Source organism: Arvicola amphibius, chromosome 1 (assembly GCF_903992535.2).
Source record: "Arvicola amphibius chromosome 1, mArvAmp1.2, whole genome shotgun sequence".
NCBI lineage: Eukaryota > Metazoa > Chordata > Mammalia > Rodentia > Cricetidae > Arvicola > Arvicola amphibius.
Genome location: NC_052047.1, coordinates 115,363,748 through 115,382,819, shown reverse-complemented (window position 1 = coordinate 115,382,819; position 19,072 = coordinate 115,363,748). Strand labels below are relative to the sequence as shown.

The 19,072-nt window shown below is 35.4% G+C and overlaps 1 protein-coding gene across 2 annotated transcripts in view; it reads left to right on the top strand.

Annotated features, from left to right (window-relative positions):
- The window catches only part of Far1 (fatty acyl-CoA reductase 1), a 49,950-nt gene that overhangs the window by 16,394 nt on the left and 14,484 nt on the right, over positions 1–19,072 (top strand). For both annotated transcript variants that reach the window (XM_038310479.1, XM_038310488.1), the window contains 8 exons: positions 5,790–5,983; positions 6,601–6,776; positions 11,708–11,887; positions 14,074–14,251; positions 15,174–15,218; positions 15,339–15,457; positions 16,058–16,125; positions 17,704–17,875. In XM_038310479.1, the coding sequence (XP_038166407.1) occupies positions 5,795–5,983; positions 6,601–6,776; positions 11,708–11,887; positions 14,074–14,251; positions 15,174–15,218; positions 15,339–15,457; positions 16,058–16,125; positions 17,704–17,875 (1,127 nt within the window). In that variant the 5' untranslated portion in view covers positions 5,790–5,794. The remainder of the gene's footprint in view (positions 1–5,789; positions 5,984–6,600; positions 6,777–11,707; positions 11,888–14,073; positions 14,252–15,173; positions 15,219–15,338; positions 15,458–16,057; positions 16,126–17,703; positions 17,876–19,072) is intronic.

Here is a 19,072-nt window from a genome sequence, read left to right as displayed (position 1 = left end):
GTTTGTTGCCCGGTGATCTGGGCAGAGGCTGGAGGGCAGCATGCTTAGACCTTGAGAAAGTGATGACTTGGTGTGCCATGCTGCAGTCTGTGTCTCTTGTTTTTGCTTCATTCATTTCTCTCCAACATTTGCTGATTATTTACTTTGCACAGAGAAATTGTTTTTCTTGCTCTAGTATGTCTTGGTAAGTTTAATGTGCCTGCTTCTCCCGATAATATGGTGGTAGTTTTTTATTTGTATTAATAATATACTGGGTTATTCACATTTACATTGGTACCTAAATGGAGAAACTTGGGACAGGGTACAGCCAAGAAGCTGTGGCTGTGCAGTTTATTCATAGTCATAACTTGCTGTTTTTCAAAGGCATTTAAGTCAACTCATTTTCAAAATTTATTGATCCACAAGGGGTTTACTTGATTACATGTAAAAATGTGTTTGAACTTATTACACTTGAGCAAGATCTCAGAGCTTCTTGTACCTTGATCTGTTTTCCTCCACTGTCCTGGGGTTTTTGTTACTAGTATTCCAGGGACTGAGTTTGACTACGTAAAGTCTTTAAGTAAGTCATGTTTGGTGGGACAGGAAAATAAATATTCTGATGTTAGGTATATGCTTACTTCTTGGCCAAGTATGATGTATTTTCATTAAAATTGATTGGTGATTTTCCAACTCCAGCTCTAAGTTTGACAGTGAATTTCTTTGTATTTTCTGTGGTTGGCTGTCTTTGAAATTGGTGCTCAGGGAGATCTTGGTAAAGTGAAATTACCTGAACCAATTAGCAGTTTTTACACGGCTGCATTTTGGCCTGTCAGCTTTGTATGTGGAACAATTTGAAGTTTTAAAGGATTACTCATACAGAATTAACTTTATTTCACATCCATCTCTTTATAAAGCAGGTTCTTGTCTGTTCGACGTGCTCAGTATATGGCAGGATGGCCTGACATGAAGGATATGTTTTTCCTGCTGTAGTTGAGTAGTTCACTTAAGAACTGAATAGGAACTTTAAAATAACCCACTCCAGAGTTTCCATTTCCTCCGAACTTCTGGTGTTATGTGCTCAGTTATTTCCATGATTGATATGTTTATCTCTCTGAAAGGCACGTAGAAAATTTTTATGCTTTCTGTAACTGTGGAGTTGAGTTAAAAGACACTGGCTCAAATTTGATTCTGTTCATACATGTGTTCTTAGTGAATTTAGCAAAGAAGAAAGGAAAGAAACAAACCTTGATGGAAACTTATGGGAAATAATATCAGAAGGTATTACTCAATCCCTGACCCTAGCCCATGGAATTGTGCTATCCATAGTCAAGGTGATTCTTCTTTTCTTTGCTTAAAACTCTGGAAATGTCCTGCAGTCTCAGTTGGATGAGTGCTTTCTTAATGCCTTTGTTTTTTTCAATCCAATCAATTTGAAAGTTGAAATTAGCCATCATAACATATTTAAATTTTTAATTTAGTTTTTTTTCAAAGATTTATCACAGGGCAAGGGGATTTGTTTTCTTGACAATAAAAAAATCAGCTTGTTTTTTAAGTGGTATATTTTTGTGCTTTTGTACTTACTTATTGGAAAACCCTAAGAGTTTAAAAAGTTAAAAATGAGGTACCTTAATTTTAATCACTTAACCAAGTTTCCAAAACTATTAACATATTACCTTTCCATTAATACTAGGATATCTGTTTAGTGAATATAGTTAAAAGAAGTTTACTTTGTATGTAAGTTGATATCTTTGGCATCCTCTATTCTTCATTTGTGGTCGCTTTAGGCTCTGTTTGCCCATAAGACCTGCATGTTCTTCTACAAATAAAAACAGGTTCAGATTAGTAGTAGCTTTAGCTTAAGTGGCAGAGTCTGGATTTGATTTATTAGTTAAGAATATGTCTTAAGTAGCTTTGTGGTGAGTTTATCTTAATACAATTTTAAATGAAAATATTTTTTTAAAAAAACAGCTATTAAGAAACACTTTTGTCAAGTAAACCTCAGTGAATTCCTTGAAAGCAGTGGTAGTACTTGATACTCAGCACTTTGTTAGACTTTTAATTTGTTTTTTTTCCCCAAAACTTTTGAGTCAGAGAATACAATGTTACTTGGAGAAACTTGTAGTTGCTAGGAGTCTTCACTCTTTCCAGGAAGGAATGATAGTCCTGTGACGTTCTCAGGAGTGCAGTGTGGTAGCTGTTTGTTCACAGCTTGTTAAACTCCTTCACTAATTAATTCTTTGTTGGTTATTTCTTGGTTTTCTACCTTTATGTGAATTACTGATTTTCAAAGATCTTTGTTTTTTTTTTTTGTAGTAATTATTTTGTAGATGCAGTATTTTTAAACCTTTTCTGAATTTGTTCTTTCATAGCTTCACATATGTAGAAAGGGCAGTGTGTATAGAAAGGGCAGTGTGATTGCTGTAATTCCTTATCTCCTTTCTACCCCTATTCCCTTTCATTTTTTTAAAGATCTATAGAGTTTAACAGGGTCTGTCTGTGACTATGACCCTATCCATCAGCACTTGATGAGTTTCTTAGTGGGGTACACAACTGAAGTCAAAACTGCCCCTTCCTCTGGAATCCATTCATAGCTAGTAATTCAGCAGGGAGGAATAGGGTCTCATGGACTCCTTGATCTATGATTGACTGTTGATAGGCCCCATCTTCTTAAGACCTATTGCAGATAGTCATAGTTGTTTGACATGATGACTACATTGGCTGTGGCATGCCTAGAAGACATTTCAGCAATCCTGCCTGTCTTCAACTTCTTAAATTCTAATTGTCCCTTTTCCTTCAAATTTCCTGGGTCTTGGAAGGAGTGGTATAAATGTCCTAAGCACTTAGCTGTCACTTACTCTTAGTACCTTGAGCAGTCATTGGTCTCTGCATACACTACTGTACATTGCAAAGAGTTTTTCTGAGTCTTAGAATAGCATTTATCTGGATATAAATGTAGGATATTTAGAGAATAGCTTGGTGCTGTAGTATATAAATTACCTAAATAACAATAGTAAGTGTCCCCTTTAGGGCCTAAGACCTTTATGGCCATGGAGTTTTAGATCAAGTTACAGTACCAGGTATGAATTCTCTGTTGTGGATTAGGCCTCAGATACAGTAAGAGAACAGTTGGTTACTCCCATAACAGCCGTGCACCATTGCATAGGTAAGCATATCTTGCTTGGCAGGTTGGGATTGTAGATTGTAGGGTTCATGGCTAAGTAAGACTGTTGATGCCTTTACTCCTCCAGCAGACTTCATAGTACCTTCAGGCACAATGAAAGCTTCCTAGAAGGGGAGAAACTTCCAACCTGTTCCAGCTTGATTCTTTACACCTTGCAACCAATGTATGTTGTCTTCAGCAATAGGATCTTATTAAGTAGTTCTGATGGGTAACCAACAAGAGTGGCAAAGAGCCTGTATTGTTTGGGAGGCCTCCTTGACCAATATCTTGTTGGTATTTTTGTTAAGTTACCTTTGACTTTCAGGATCATGATTATGTAGATTGAATATTCTTATAAATGGTTTGAAGAATATTTATAAATGGCTTAAAGGGTATTTATAAGACCTCAATGTTTTCTTGATGTTTTCATTATCTTTGTAGTTGGATTGTGAAGAACTAGGCAGTTTGTTTTGGTAGCTGCTTTTGACTTTGATTTTGAAGATATCTTTTTCCCAAGAATTTTTCCTGAAATGGGATTACTGGTTGAGAGGTTCCTGGAATATACTTCAAGGGTTTTTGTTTTTGTTCCCTTCCTGAAGATCCCCTGATTTCCCCACCTTCTTTTTTTGTTTTGTTTTTCGAGACAGGGTTTCCCTGTAGTTTCTAGAGCCTGTCCTGGAACTAGCTCTTGTAGACCAGGCTGGCCTCGAACTCAGAGATCCGCCTGCCTCTGCCTCCCGAGTGCTGGGATTAAAGGCATGCACCACCACCACCCGGCTTCCCCACCTTCTTAAGGATGTTTGGTGCACCCTAAAACTTAGCCTATTTTAGTTGTGTCCTAAGCACTCAGCTGTGATGCTCGCTTCAAGTATATATAAATTTTAAGGCTGGAGCCAATATTTATTCAGGAAATGATTCTGTCAGGAGTAATTCTGCTGTTCTGTGTGCATGTTTTTGATTACCTCGATGACCTCATATTCTAATCCAGCTTCTTGATCTCAAGTTTGGTGTTTTCTCCTGGGTTTCAGTGGTGAGATGTTAAATACAGCTCTGACCTTAGAGTACTTTTCTTCTTCTGTCATGGTCTCTCTATCAGTTCATTCTCATCTGTTCTAAGAAATTATTCTGCTTTATTCCTCTCCCCCATTTTTGCTTATTCATGTTACTAGATTTTTAAAAAAATATCTTTAATTGAAATAGAAATGACACCGCTTTCCCCTCCATTTCTTCCCTCCAGCCTCTCCCAGCTACCCCCTCTCAAGTGTCTCCCATGCCACACAACTCACAATTTGATAGCCTCTTTTTCTTTGATTGTATTTGTTACATACATTCATATATGTATGTATGTGTATGCAGAAATAAATGTAAACTGTTGAGTCCATTGTTGTTTTTGTGTATATGGCTTCAAGGCTGAGCAATCTGCTTTGGGCAACCAATAAGGGAGAGAGGCTAATTCTTCTTCCATCAATAAGAAGTTGCCTGTAGTTCTTTGTCTAGGGGTGAGATCTCTAAATTTTCTCCTTTTAATATTATCTTGTCCATTGATACTTTTATTATTTTGGTCTTGTTTTGTAGCCATTTATAGAAGAGATTATTTCATGGCTTACTTACTGGTATTCTGGTTTTTAAAATCTTTTCATTCCCTTTCAGTGATGTTCCTTGAGCCATGCATGCAGGAGCTGTGATGTAAATGTGCCTCGTAGGCTGGGCTCCCTATAATTTGATCTCTGCATTGGGTACAGTTGTTTTCTGCGATGTTCTCCATTTTCTGTAAAGAAAAGCTCTTTTGAGGATTAGTTGTCATACTTGTCTAGGAAAGGTGGCTTACATCTTCAGATTTTTATAGAACACTTATAAATTATGAGAACCTTGAACATAAACACATACATTTATTAGACTTTCCAGTTAAATGACTTAAGTAGTATTGAAGCTTTTTTCTTCTCTGATTGCATTGCATGTCTTCAGGCATGTGTTAATATTTCATGCTATGTGTATGGATTTCTAAGTAGCATCGAGCTTAGATTTCAATATAGTGTAGTCTCGTGTAGTAACATATTTCATAGATCTTCCTGTACTCACATCATTCATCCCTTGCCAGTTTTCTTGTATATTTTTTCACCCTTTCTCTTTTTTCTCTCTTTCCTTTTCTTTTCTTTATCCCCCCCCCCTTTTTTGCTTATTGTCATGAGTGTGTAGAAGAAAGGATTTGATGTTTTCTCTTCCCATTTAGGTGGCTGATGACAGGTGACTGTGACACCTGGCAGTGTTATTCAAGTTTTTGAGTCTGCTGACCTCCATTCAGAATTTAAATCTTTGGGAAGAGAGAACCATTATTCAGTTGTATTAAGGTTTAACAGAGGTTTAATGAATATTTGCGTTCTTAATGTAATGTTTTAGAGATCTTTTAAATACAACTATACTAAAGAAACCTGGGGCCTGAAAAGGTGAGTGATTTTTCTGAGGTGATCCAGGAAAGAACAAGGTCTTGAGAAGCTGCAGTCCATTCTTGCTTCCTCTGTATTATAATTGTCAATATTTAATTTTGATTTTTGCCAGTCTTTTAAAATACTAATGTGGAAATTAAGAGGTTTTAAAATAAGATTGAGCATACATTCATTAAACTGTTTGTGTTGTCATGTTTCTCTCATAGACAAAATGGTTTCAATCCCAGAATACTATGAAGGCAAGAATATCCTCCTCACAGGAGCTACTGGTTTCTTAGGGAAGGTGCTTCTGGAAAAGTTGCTGAGATCTTGTCCTAAGGTGAATTCAGTCTATGTTTTGGTGAGACAGAAAGCTGGACAGACACCGCAAGAGCGTGTGGAAGAAATCCTTAGTGGCAAGGTAAATGTGGAAGGGGACAAAGGTATATGCTTGTGTATGAAATTCGTGAAGCATTCAATTAGATGCATAGTGTATATATATATATTGTTTCAGTATCCCCACCCCCAAAAAGAAAACTGCGGAAAAATTGCTAAGTTCCTGCAGTATGGCAATGAACTAGAGTGAGGAGAAGAAAACAGCTTTCTTTTATGCTAGACCAAATTTTCTAATAAGGCCTCAACTACTGTTATGATTGATATTTCAAGTATGCAACAACCAAACAAAACCACACACTAGCCAAATCCAGTGGATGTTTCTTTCTAAAATGTATGTTTTTTCATCCTGTGCAAGAACACGCTTTTGCATTGAAATTTCAGGGTCTTCTCTCTCTCACTTTGTCCCCATCACTCCCCTGTGTGCCTACATGTTCTGTTGATCCTTCAGGTCTCTGATTCAGTGTCATTTCCTCCAAGAACTTTCTGTAACTCCTAACTCCAGGGATACCACATCCTCTTCTGGCCTCTGTGGGTACTGCACTCGGGTGTATAGATGCATACACATAAAATTAAACAGTCTTTAAAATAGATTTTGGGAAGTGGAAAACACTATCCTAGAATAAATATATTTCTATTTGATAGCTTTTTGACAGGTTGAGAGATGAAAATCCAGATTTTAGAGAGAAAATTATACCAATCAACAGTGAACTCACCCAACCTAAACTCGCTCTCAGTGAAGAAGATAAGGAGGTCATTATAGAATCCACCAATATCATATTCCACTGTGCAGCTACTGTAAGATTCAATGAAAATTTAAGGTAAGTACAGATACTTATTAACATTTGAATTACATATGTTACAGATGTAATTTTAATTCGACTTTTTCATGAGCTTGTTTTGAAAATTGTTGTGAAAGTGTCATATGTTAATAGTGACTGTCGGTGTTTTATTGAAGTTAGTAAAATTCTTTTATAATCATTTTGAAAATAAAAGACAGCTAGTATATGCTGACTATAAAACCTTGCCATGACTTTATAAAATAGGACAGAGGTAACGGACTAGAAGAGAGCAGAGTGTACTTGGTAAGAAGCAGGAAGAGTTACTCAACTGTGTTGGTTACCTTTCTTGTGAATTGTTGTCGGGCTCCTCTACCACAGCAGCTGTTTGCTTCCACTCCTCACATGTATTCTAGATCATAATCAAAATTAAGTTTAGGTTTTGCATGCTAAGATAGAAGTGACTTTTGACACTTTGTTTATATTTCAAAAACTCTGCTTTGGTGCCATTGTTAAGACACTAGGTAACATCAGAAATTAAGTTTTAATTTGAAACCAAATTTGAACTTCAGGATACATCCTGCTTCTAGTAAAAAACAAAACAAAACAAAACCAACATTCTAAGTGATCAGTATTTTAAAAATAAAATTGAAGAGCTTGAAAGATGGTTCAATGGTTAAGAGTATCGACTGCTCTACCAGAGGACCTGGGTTGATTTCCAACACCCACATGATGTCTTACGGCCGTCTGTAGCTCATTACAGGGATTGGCTGTCCTCATCTGGTGTCCATTCCTACTGGACACATATGTGGTACACAGACGTATATGCAGGCAAAACAACCATACACATGAACTAAAAATAAATAAATCTTTTCAAAAAAATAAGTGAATATACATTTCAAATAATAGAATTTAATTCATAACACCATTATTTTTGATGGTGTGTCTAAAAGTACAATTTTATGTTAATTTTATTATATAGTCTTACACTAGTTTAAATGGTAAAGCATTTGTTTTTGGGTTTCAGAACTCTCTGTGAAACCCTTCTCTTTAAAATGTTCAAAAAGTTCAGCTCTGGCGATAACCCTCATATTTTTCGAACACAGAAGTGTTGACTATTGAATGAGTGCGTTGTGTGAGAGCGTGACGGCGGTGTTGGCTGTGAAGACGCCGTCACTGTCTCCAGAGTTCCGGGTTGTGCTTTACCGACTTCAAAACGTGCTCGTTTGTTCCTCCTGTCATAACTTTACCCAGCTTGTCCTAGGCAAATCCATTTTATTCCTGAGGCAGCTGAGGCAACACTATAGAGAAAACGGAAAAAAATTTGGAGTAACACACTTTAGTTCTAGTCTTGACCTCATTGTTTATTAACTGAAGAGTTTGGACAATTATTAACCTTCTTGAATTTGAGTTTGCTTATCTTTAAATTGGCACTTCTCAGAAGACTTTTTCTGATGGATTATTTTACCTCTCAACCACAGAGTATCCGTCTGTAAGCCATTTCTTTATCATTCTCTTTTAATTCTTTTGTGAGCCAGCAGGTAAGACACTCAGTGACTATCATGTGTTTAGAATCCAGACGTAACAAAATAATATCATAATCAGTGTAGTATAATCTCACTTTATTAGATAGATATACATTATGTATGTTAGGCATATATGTTTTTCTATATTGATGGTAATTGTTTTAAATTTTATGTGCATATTATTATTCCCACCATGAACATATATTATTCTTCAAATAAAGACAAATAATATTGAAAATATATGTAAAGCAATATGTTCCATCTTAAAGAAATTTGTACCTTCAGCAAGAAAATTTCTTTTTATAATTAATTTTTTTAAATTTCATATATGTGTACTGTATTTACATCATTTCCCTCTTGTTCTCCCACCAGACCCTCCTCTATTATCCCTTCTGCCTCTCAAATTCATAGCACCCTTTCATAAAGCCCTGAGGTTTTATGTTGATACAGGCCTAAATGCAGATAGTACTGAACACATCTGTTGAGTGCTGAGGAGGCAAAGTTCATTAGTTTTCAGACATGATTTTCACATATTGAACTGGGGAGAAATTGACAGGAATAAAGAGGTGAGAAAGGAGAAGAGGAGGAGTAGTTGTATAAGTAGTTGGTCACAGGGTCTTGTATTCACTAGGCGGGACAGTGTCAGTTGTGTAGAGAGGAATATCAAGAGGCCAGAGGCTATCATGAGGTCAAAAACAGTCAGAAAAGAGGGAATAAACAGATTGTTTGGGGAAAACGCATGGGATTTCAGAAATGGAGCAGTTCTAGATGATGAGGCCCTAGGGGATAAGTATGGAGTTGGTTTTCCAAAAGGAGTGGAAGCACAAGTTAAGATAAAGGAATGGTACAGTCCTTAGACTTTAAGGAAGGGCTAGTGGTGAATCCTGGTTGCTTGTGTGGGCACTTTGTGGTGATAACTTTTTTTCTAGTTCTGTCTCTGGCCCTGTCTCTGCTGTGAACTTTTCATACGTGCTCCTGTACGGAAAGCTGCCTTTAATAAAAATATTATCTGCCTCTTTCCACCTCCAAAGAAAAGAAAAAAAGAGAAAATAAAACTATAATAACTGGAAACATATTTTAAAATGTAGATTTCTTGATTGTACTTGATCCTGCCTGTCTTAAGATTTACTATTTCATAAAGCAAAACATGAGAACTTTACTTCATTTTTCTTACTTTCTGGTCTAGAATGTAAGGGACTCAAGCTGAAGTTCAGCAAAATAAAACTAGTGTTTCTATTGAGGTTAAAACTAGCCTGGCAGATACTAAATTAACTTATGTTGTTCTAGTGTGTCTTCAGGTTTGGGCTCTCAGGTACAAATAGAGTAGAGAGACTCAAGGCACAGAAGTGTGCCTCCTGAGTTATTCCTCACTTCAGTGACCTAGAAACTGTCACTATCCTCAGGACAGTGCAACAGAATACCCTTTGTGTCCTTTTTTCAAAACATCTCTCTCCCTATCCCCATTGTCTTGTAAATGTGAAAGAAAATAATGCATTCTCAATGCTCTAGTGGATAGTATCCTCTCTGTGAAAGGTCTTTTGCTAGATTTCCATTTGAACAGATGTTTTTTTCTCCTTAGTTGAGATTTGGGAAGATCATAAGACCCCTACCTTAGTTTCATTAAAAACATTTTTTTCCTCCATAGGATCTCAGATGTAATTAAAAGAAATAAAGTCTTAAGAGATCTTTATTTATTTAGCTTTTCCCTTTTATGAGTTACTCCTTGTTTCTGGTGACCCAGAACTTCTTGTCCTGTCCTCAGGAGCTTGTAATAAAATATTCTCAGTATACCTCTTCTTAAACAATATCCTCCTTGTCCTCATTCTTTTTAAACAGATAGTTATCGAAGTATCACTGTACAGTCAGATAGACTGAATTCTATCTGTGACGTATTTTTTCTTAAACACTGACAATATGAGCATTTTGCAGAGTGCTCAGTGCCATTTTCATTTTTATAAAAAACATTTCACACCTGATGTAATGATACATGTTTGTAATCCCAACATTCAAGAGATGGAGGTAGACGGATCATAAAACAGGTTCATCCTAGACAACATAGGGAGTTGGAGTTGCAGACCAGCCCTGGGCTACATGACCCTACCTTAAAAAGGCCTCCCTCAATGCTCATTGGATCTATGTTTAAGCATGCATTTTTTACATAGTTATTAATATTAATTTAATAAATTCAGCATAGAAATAACTTACATGTTTCTAATGTTTTTCATGGTTATACTTTTAGTCACTACGTGATTCTGTAATATTGATACATAACAATATGTGTAATTTTCACTTGCCATAAAAATTGTATTTCTTGTTTGAAAAATTAGGCTTTGGGTGACTTTTTGCTCTGAAATTTAGGTTACTAGATTAATAAATGCATACTTTCTGTAATTACTGGTACTTTGTCCTAGTTTCTTTTAGGTCAGTTGTATGAATTTGTAGTTGTAATAAGACTGTAATACTCTATGCCAGTTTTACCACTCAGTAGTGTTGAGTATTTCAACCTGTCCCTATCCCCCTACTTTTATAGTCTGTTTATTGGTGTATGTGCAGGTATGTGTACACGTGTGTGGAAGCCAGAGGACAAATTAAGGATAGGATTCCTTGGATGCTCTTCACTATTTTTACTTTTTATTTATTCATTCATTCATTCATTTACTTGTTTGTTTGTTTGAGATTGGATGTGTCACTAGTTTGGGACTCACTCCGTTTGTTTATCATGCACAATGCATGTGGAATGACTAAAGTATTATGTTTATGACCTCACATAACTCTTCTTGTATTAAGAATGCTTTAAAAATGTATGATTTTCATTATTCTGGTATGTTGTTTTTTAGTTCAGTTACTATGTTGTACAATAGACTTTGTGATGGACCATTAAAAAAATGCTACAAATCAAGTTGTATAGAGAAAAAAACTTTCCACCATTTGCTTATCTTAATACTCACAGGCAGTTTTGAGATGGTGTTAAGAATAGCAGATACTAAATGTTTATAATGCTTGCAAGTTATTTTTTTCATTTAGTCATTCCTAGTTCTGGTGGGAGATTTTATTACTGTTTCATTTATAGGTGAGGAAGCTGAGGGTTGAGTGCTTGTGTAACTTAGCATTTTAGCTGACAAGGAGGCCATACCCGGGTCTGAGCCCAGCCTGATTCTATAGCTTTGTTCATAATCCTGTTTTACATCACAGTGTATACTTTTTTTTTCAAATCCTATATTGGAGTTTATTTTATTATTGGAGGATTTATGCATAGTTATTAAAATAAATGTTCTTCATACTAAAATAAAACATACTGACTCAGAGCTAACAGAGAAATTGCAATACCAAAAAACATGTTTCTTTGTCTGTACTTACCTACTGAAATTCAGATTTGGTTTTAAATACATTAAAGGAAAAAAAAAAACACATAGATTTCTAAGTTCTCACTGTCTCTTTCTTTTGCAGAGATGCTGTTCAGTTAAATGTGATTGCTACACGACAGCTTATTCTCCTCGCACAGCAAATGAAGAATCTGGAAGTGTTCATGCATGTGTCAACAGCATACGCCTACTGCAATCGAAAGCATATCGATGAAGTAGTTTATCCTCCCCCTGTAGATCCCAAGAAGCTGATTGATTCTTTAGAGTATGTTTGAATTTATACACATTGCTTTTAGTCTTAAGATTTGTTCAAGTTTATCTTTTTTCCCTCTCTCTGTGCTATCTACACACATGTGCATGCATGTATTTATCTCTTCCTGTATTCAACAACTGCTTATTTTCTGTCCAGTACAGGGTTCTGTCTGTTGGTGAGGTCATTGTAGAGTTTTCCCTTTGGGTCAGGTAATGATTGGAGGAAGGTCTCTGAATAATTTGTCTCTGTGTTAGAAGCTTTGTTTTTTAGGTAGTCATTTCTAGCTCCTATAGAGACCAGAGACCAATGGCTGCTAACCCCAAGGTTCTAAAGAACTCCCTCTCCTGCAGTGTACAATACATAAAAAGAGATTTTCCTTTTTAAGAGAATCAGAGGAATTCTAGTCCTTTAATTCATACTCCTAGTGTTACCATCTTTCTAAAGACAGGGATTCCTAGCAGCAATTCTTACATGAACAATATTTGTATTTGATAAATGTAAAGGATTATGTGAAATGTATATAACACAACCTAGCCTTCAGTTGCTTTTCGGTCTGACTTTCTTACCATATGAAGAAGTTTTTTTTGGACTACAATTATGGAAGCATTCCAACAGCCATTGCATCTTTACATATTTGTTTGCAAACAGTATCTCTATGGGCTTTTTTCTTACAATTTTTGTTTTTTCTTGGTCCCATCTTTCCTCACAGATAATTCCATTTACTTTTGATTCCCACCATCCCTGAAATAAGCACTCGTGACCTTTTAAGAAAGGGTTTTCATGGAAATGGATTGTAAGAAAATCAGTACCATAGATGACGGAGACATTTCTTGTGAGACTCAGTTTCATAGATGTTCCTAATATCTCCCTCATCTCATCATAGATCAGTAAAGTGTTGTGCTTCTGGAGAGAAGTGATGCTCATGAAGCTTAGCACTTTTTGGCTTTTTAGTCTTGGCTTATACATGCCAAGAAATGAGAAGAGCTTGTAACCTAAATCTTTTTTCTCCTTTCCTGGCTTTCAAAGGAATCTGTCTAGTCTAGTAAATGATTTGTGAACTTGCTGTGTAAACTCAGTACAAGTAATGTTTAGTATCCCGAGTCTTTCTTTGGCTTTTTTATTTGTTTGTTTGTATGTTTTTAGGTGGTGCAGGGAGCTTATTTTCCCATCTGTCAACTACCTATCCTACACAGTTTTCAAAAGTTATTTTTATCATCAGATTGTAACAATATACATAATCTACTTGAGTGCTTAGTAGACATAAAGGACATAGCACCTTAGAGAAAAATAAGGAAAGATCATTGACGTCACCTGTTTGGTCATGGTCCTTTTTACAGGTGATCTTCAGAGATGTTAAGGTCAGTTAAGAGATGACTGAATTGTAGGTTGTTAATTGAATTTTCATAACAGGCTTTAATATTTTTATTATTAATCATAGTATTTATTAATCTCTCTTGAGGATATATAATCCCAGTGATTCATCTTAAATATTTAGATTATTAGACATTTTATATTAAATGTGAATATATGTAAATAGCAAATGTGTATATTTAACCTGTTACTCTATTTGATGGTAATACATATATATGTACTTTCTAATGAAACTTTGAGACACCTGATCTATTTTGGAATTTATTTGGACTTTGTAAAGAAACTCTGATTTAAGTACTATATAATAGTACTTAATTACTTCATTTTCATTTTTGATAGCATCCCTGATCAAAGACACACAAAATATTGAATGTTTAAACTGCATGATAATTTCTAAAACCCTTAATTGGTTCAGGTCAGTTAAGTTTGCTATCTAAATATGATTTATGAAAGATGTATTGTTTCTTATTTGATATAGGAGTTGGAGATAGTAGACCTATGTTTCATATTTAAAGACACTACCTTTTTTCCCCTGTTAGTAAAAGTTATTGTGTGGTACATGCCTTTAATCCCAGCACTTGGAAGGCAGAAGCAGGCGAATTTCTGAGTTCAAGGTGAGCCTGGTCTACGGAGCAAGTTTCAGGACATACAGGACTACACAGAAAAACCCTATTTTTAAAAAAAAGAAAAAAAAAAAAACAAGAAAAGAAAAGGGTTATTGTGCAACTATTTAAATCAGGGCAAAAGATAGGTTTGTGCAAAGTTCAATTAAGTAGGTTTTTAATCTATGATAAAATATTTGAATTTTTAATTTCTTTGCTTGCCAGATGGATGGATGATGGCCTAGTAAATGATATCACACCAAAATTGATAGGCGACAGACCTAATACATACATCTACACCAAGGCATTGGCAGAATATGTTGTACAACAAGAAGGAGCAAAGCTAAATGTTGCCATTGTAAGGCCATCGATTGTTGGTGCCAGTTGGAAAGAACCTTTTCCAGTAAGCTCTTTAAAGTTGTTAAGTAATTGGGATTTAGAGTTTTAAGTTCTAACTGTATAAAGAGTGGGCATATGATTTAAGAGTTGTGTTATATGCTGAATGTGCTCTACTGTACAGAGCTGATGAGCATAGAAAGAGATATATTACTCACGCCTTTATCTCTAAGGTGCTTCTGAGTGTATGGAATGTAGAGTAACAGTTTTAATTTCTAGCCGAAAATCAAATCAAAAGTTCTGACATTGTGTCTTCAGTAAAGGAGACCACAATTTCATCTGTTTTCATTGCCAAAAGGAAGTATGTGAAGTATATCTTTCTATGTGTAGATTACAAAGCTAAGAAAAGCATAAGAGATTTCTTTGGTAGCTTGCTACTACTAAGCAGGAAAAAAAGGGTGTTAGGATACTTTTAAATCCTTAGAATAAGAGAAGGCAGAAACAAACGCCAGAAAGTAAGCTGATTCGGGGGGAAAAAAAAAAGCCCAAGGTCTGTATAAATAGCAGTAAGTGATAGCCTATCTTTTGTTGTTTTGATAATTATTCTGTTTTCTTCTGATTTACTTACTAAGTTTAAGGAACATGTATTATTTTCTCTTAAGATACTGTGTTAATAAATAGTATAAAATCAAAGGTGTACAGGCTTAATTTAGGAAAAGCTATGAAAAGTACAGTATTTTTTCCCCTTTGCAGAGATTTAGCAGAGGTAGGTAATAATTTAAAAATACTTTGATTTAGTCATTTATTACACTAGAGGAAACTCTTGGGACATTTTTGGGTACTAAGACCACTATTCTTCATGGAATGTAGATCTTTCTTAGGCTTTGGGAGAAAACGGCAAAGTGTGTTTGGAGTTAGCACTTTCAAATAATAAATCTACTTTGATAGTAGTTTTAACCTCTTTTTTTTCCTTCAATTTTTGACATTAGGGATGGATTGATAACTTTAATGGACCAAGTGGTCTCTTCATTGCGGTAAATAAACTTTTTGACTTACTTCTTTGATAAAAAAAATTTCCTATATCTTTATACTTATGTCTATGTATATGTGTTTTGGCTATGTATCTGAATGTGTTGTTTTTAACTTCAAAAAAGGCAGGGAAAGGAATTCTTCGAACAATGCGTGCCTCCAACAATGCCCTTGCAGATCTTGTTCCTGTAGATGTAGTGGTCAACACAAGCCTTGCTGCAGCCTGGTATTCTGGAGTTAATAGGTATATGAGGCAACGATATTGCTTATTAACTGTGTGGTAACTGAGAGGGAAAAGGAGCTTAATCCCTTAGTCCTGATTGTGCCATGTTAGTAAAGTGTCCTATTAGGATATAGGAAATACCACTGTCTGTTCTAGTTGCTGAGCAGTGGAAGCAGTAACGTGTGAATTAATGAATTCACAGATTTTACAGGTTTGTTAGGAACTAAAAAAAGTGTGTGTGTGTGTGTGTGTGTGTGTGTGTGTGTGTGTGCGTGTGTGTGCGTGTGTGTGTGTGTGTGTGTATGTGATGGATGGGTGGGTAGATGGGGGGGTCCTGAATGATGATTAAGCCAAACTAAAATAGTATAAACAAGAGATGTTTTTTGTATGTCAACCATGGCACACTAGAGCAGCTGTAATAATCTCTGAGCATCCTTTTATGGTAATAATAGTATTTGTAACTAAAGCCTAAACATTTAAGAAATAATCCCTTAGAGTGCTTTTTGTATAATATAGAATAGGTACCCAGCATCATCATGTCTTCCTGTTTTGATAGTACATAAGACTTAAGATACTTTTGACTTCTCTTATGTTTCTTTGCTTTTATCTTTGTCTTTGCAGACCAAGAAACATCATGGTGTATAATTGCACAACAGGCAGCACTAATCCTTTCCACTGGGGGGAAGTTGGTATGATTTTATCTGTGTTTCTGAATGTTAGAACATAAAGCATTCACTGACTTTTTTAAATGAGGCATTGGGGCCACTGAGTTACAAAGTTATTCTTATGTTAGTTACTGTTTGAGAATAACTACCAATCCTGCCTTGCGGATACCTTTAATGTTTCACAATATAAGAATAGCCTGGCATATGTCTCCATTCACCTAGTGAGACCCTGGCTGTTCTCTTGTCATCTGCAACACTCTCATAGACTACCTGTGGCTTGGGGGTAGTTCTTTTTTCTAACAAATGAGTACACTCAGGTCTTATGTTGTCAGTCTGTAGGTAATATTTACACCTATAAGAGTAGGTGTATTAGTTGGTCCCCAGAGTTTTAAGTGAAGGAGTTAGGAAGTAGGATACTTTTTGCCAGACTACATTCTACCAAAGTAAAAGATCTGTAACAAGTAGAACATTTAAATTAAGTCAGATATAAATATTTATGACTTTCTTTTTAAAATCTTTTATTTCCAATTGAATTTTTGCTATTCTAAATAATTTTGTTTTTAAAGTAAATTGGTTCTGGGGATCAGTCTACCCCTTTCCTCACCCATCCACAAAGTCAAGCAGTCTACCACTTCATTCCTAGCCCTTATTTCTGCTTTGCTTTGTTTTTTTTTTGTTTTGTTTTGTTTTGTTTTGTTTTGTTTCGTTTTTTGAGATAAAAATCTCACTATGTAGCTCAAACTGTCCCGGAATTTGCAATATAGTTCTGGCTGGCATCCAGCTTTCTGTCGTCCTCCCTCAACCTCACAGGAGCTGACATTGCAGTCATGCACCACCACACCTAGCTACCTTAGAGCAATCTTACTTGATATTTGTACTAGGGTTTTTCTGTGTCATTTGTATTTAAATTTAAGGATTGACTGTTTGGAGTATGTAAGAAAAAACTCTAGTGATTTCACAATATTTTAAGTCATGGTCCTTCAGGGATATTGAAGCATCTTAAGTAAGTGAGGTTTTTATACACTTTGTTGTGTTGTACAGTTTTGTGAAAACTCAAATTCCATATTATACATTTCCATTAAAATATTAACATAGAAGATACCAAGTTTGATTGTGTTGATGTTGAATAACCTAAGTAAACTACAGCAGAGGTTATTTTGGGGTTGTTTTAAGCTTGTATGATGTGTGTTAATTTGAGTAAATCATTCATAAGCAAAGGATGATGATTTTCCTTTTCTTTTTTAAGTAAGTACAGTAATAAGAATCTGGAAAGAGGAACAGAAAGAAAGAAGCTATCGTGAGAGGTGAAATATAGAGAGTGACATTATAAATTGGCCTAGGTAAAACATTAACAGGATTTTCAGGGTGAATTTTAGTAAAAATTTATTCTTTTAATTAAAATACTGGCCGTTTTTAAACCCCTTGGAATCAGCAGTCTAATGCCCATTTCTCTTAGCTATGGAGAATAGAAAAGCTTGTTTTTTAAATGAATGAACTCTGAATCTTTGGTAAAATATTTTGCATTGTGAAAACATGATTTTTTTTTTCAAAACTTCATTACATGGTTGTTATCAAAGCTGTTACACAACTTTTCTTCCTCAGAATACCATGTAATTTCCACTTTCAAGAGGAATCCTCTCGAACAGGCCTTCAGACGGCCCAATGTAAATCTAACCTCCAATCACCTTTTATATCAGTACTGGATTGCTGTGAGCCATAAGGCCCCAGCATTCCTGTACGATATCTACCTCAGGATGACTGGAAGAAGCCCAAGGTAATGGTGACTAGCTCTGTCTTATCTGTTCCTCTGACTGTTAAACAACCGTGCTTAACACTGAAATGCTATTAATTCTTTATCTGTTCATGCTTATGATAAGGCTTAATGGCCTTCTGTGAATGAGAAGACTCTTGAATGTAAGACACTGTCAGAAAAGCAAAGGTAGTGCTGTAAGTCACTCTATTTGTTCTAAATTTTGGGTGATAAATTACTGTCATATGTTGAAGTCTAGGTCTAACTTTAGGTTCTTTCTGAATAAAAAATAATATTCAAAATGCTTTAACGCTTATTTTTCCTACAGGAGATTATATAAATCATTTCTTCAGGATGAATCCTTTAAACCAAGTACTCAGGCACCCTAATATTAAGTTCTATACCAACAACCTAATACTCCATTATTGGAAGGGTGTCAGACATACAGTGCCTGCATTATTGCTCGATCTTGCACTCAGGTTGACAGGTCAGAAACCGTGGTAAGAAGAATAGCAGTAATACACTATGTATTGGTAAGGTGGTGGAAGCTTGCTGGAGAGACATCATGTCGCTAGCATGAGCTTACCTTTAGAATTACTAACCTGATTAAACACAATCACAATCAAGATGCCAGGACATTTCCTAGAAATTGGAGATGTTCGGATACCAAGAATGGATCTCATCTTATGGGGTCACTGATTCTCCAAAATCCCATTATAGCAGGAAATGTCCTACGTCAGGATTGTCATTGTTATTATAAGCTGAAATTGAGTCCCTCACTCTCCCTTAAGAACCTAGTGCTGAATTTTCTACAAGGGATTCAGGGTCAGATATTTTGCTTTAAAGTTGATGGTTTAGTTTCATATGAAAAATATAGGATGATTCTAGAAAATTACTTGAAATGTCTTAGCTACCTATTCAGCTTATAATATGGTAATTACAGTTTTTGACTAATGTTCTAGTTTTAAAAAGTTGACAAACAGTAAACTTGCTCTTTTCTTATAGTTGTAATATCTTTTCTTTCTCCTTTCCTTTTTTCATTGAAACCCCACAATTAAAGTTCTCCTACTTACTGTCTTTACCACATAGTGAAATATACTACAAAATGTATATTTTTTAACTACATTGGCACCTTTAATTAGCAAATTCAGGATTTAAGTATTTATGTACAAAGAAGATGATGATTCCAGGACTTCTATTAGCTGCTGAAAAAAATAAAAG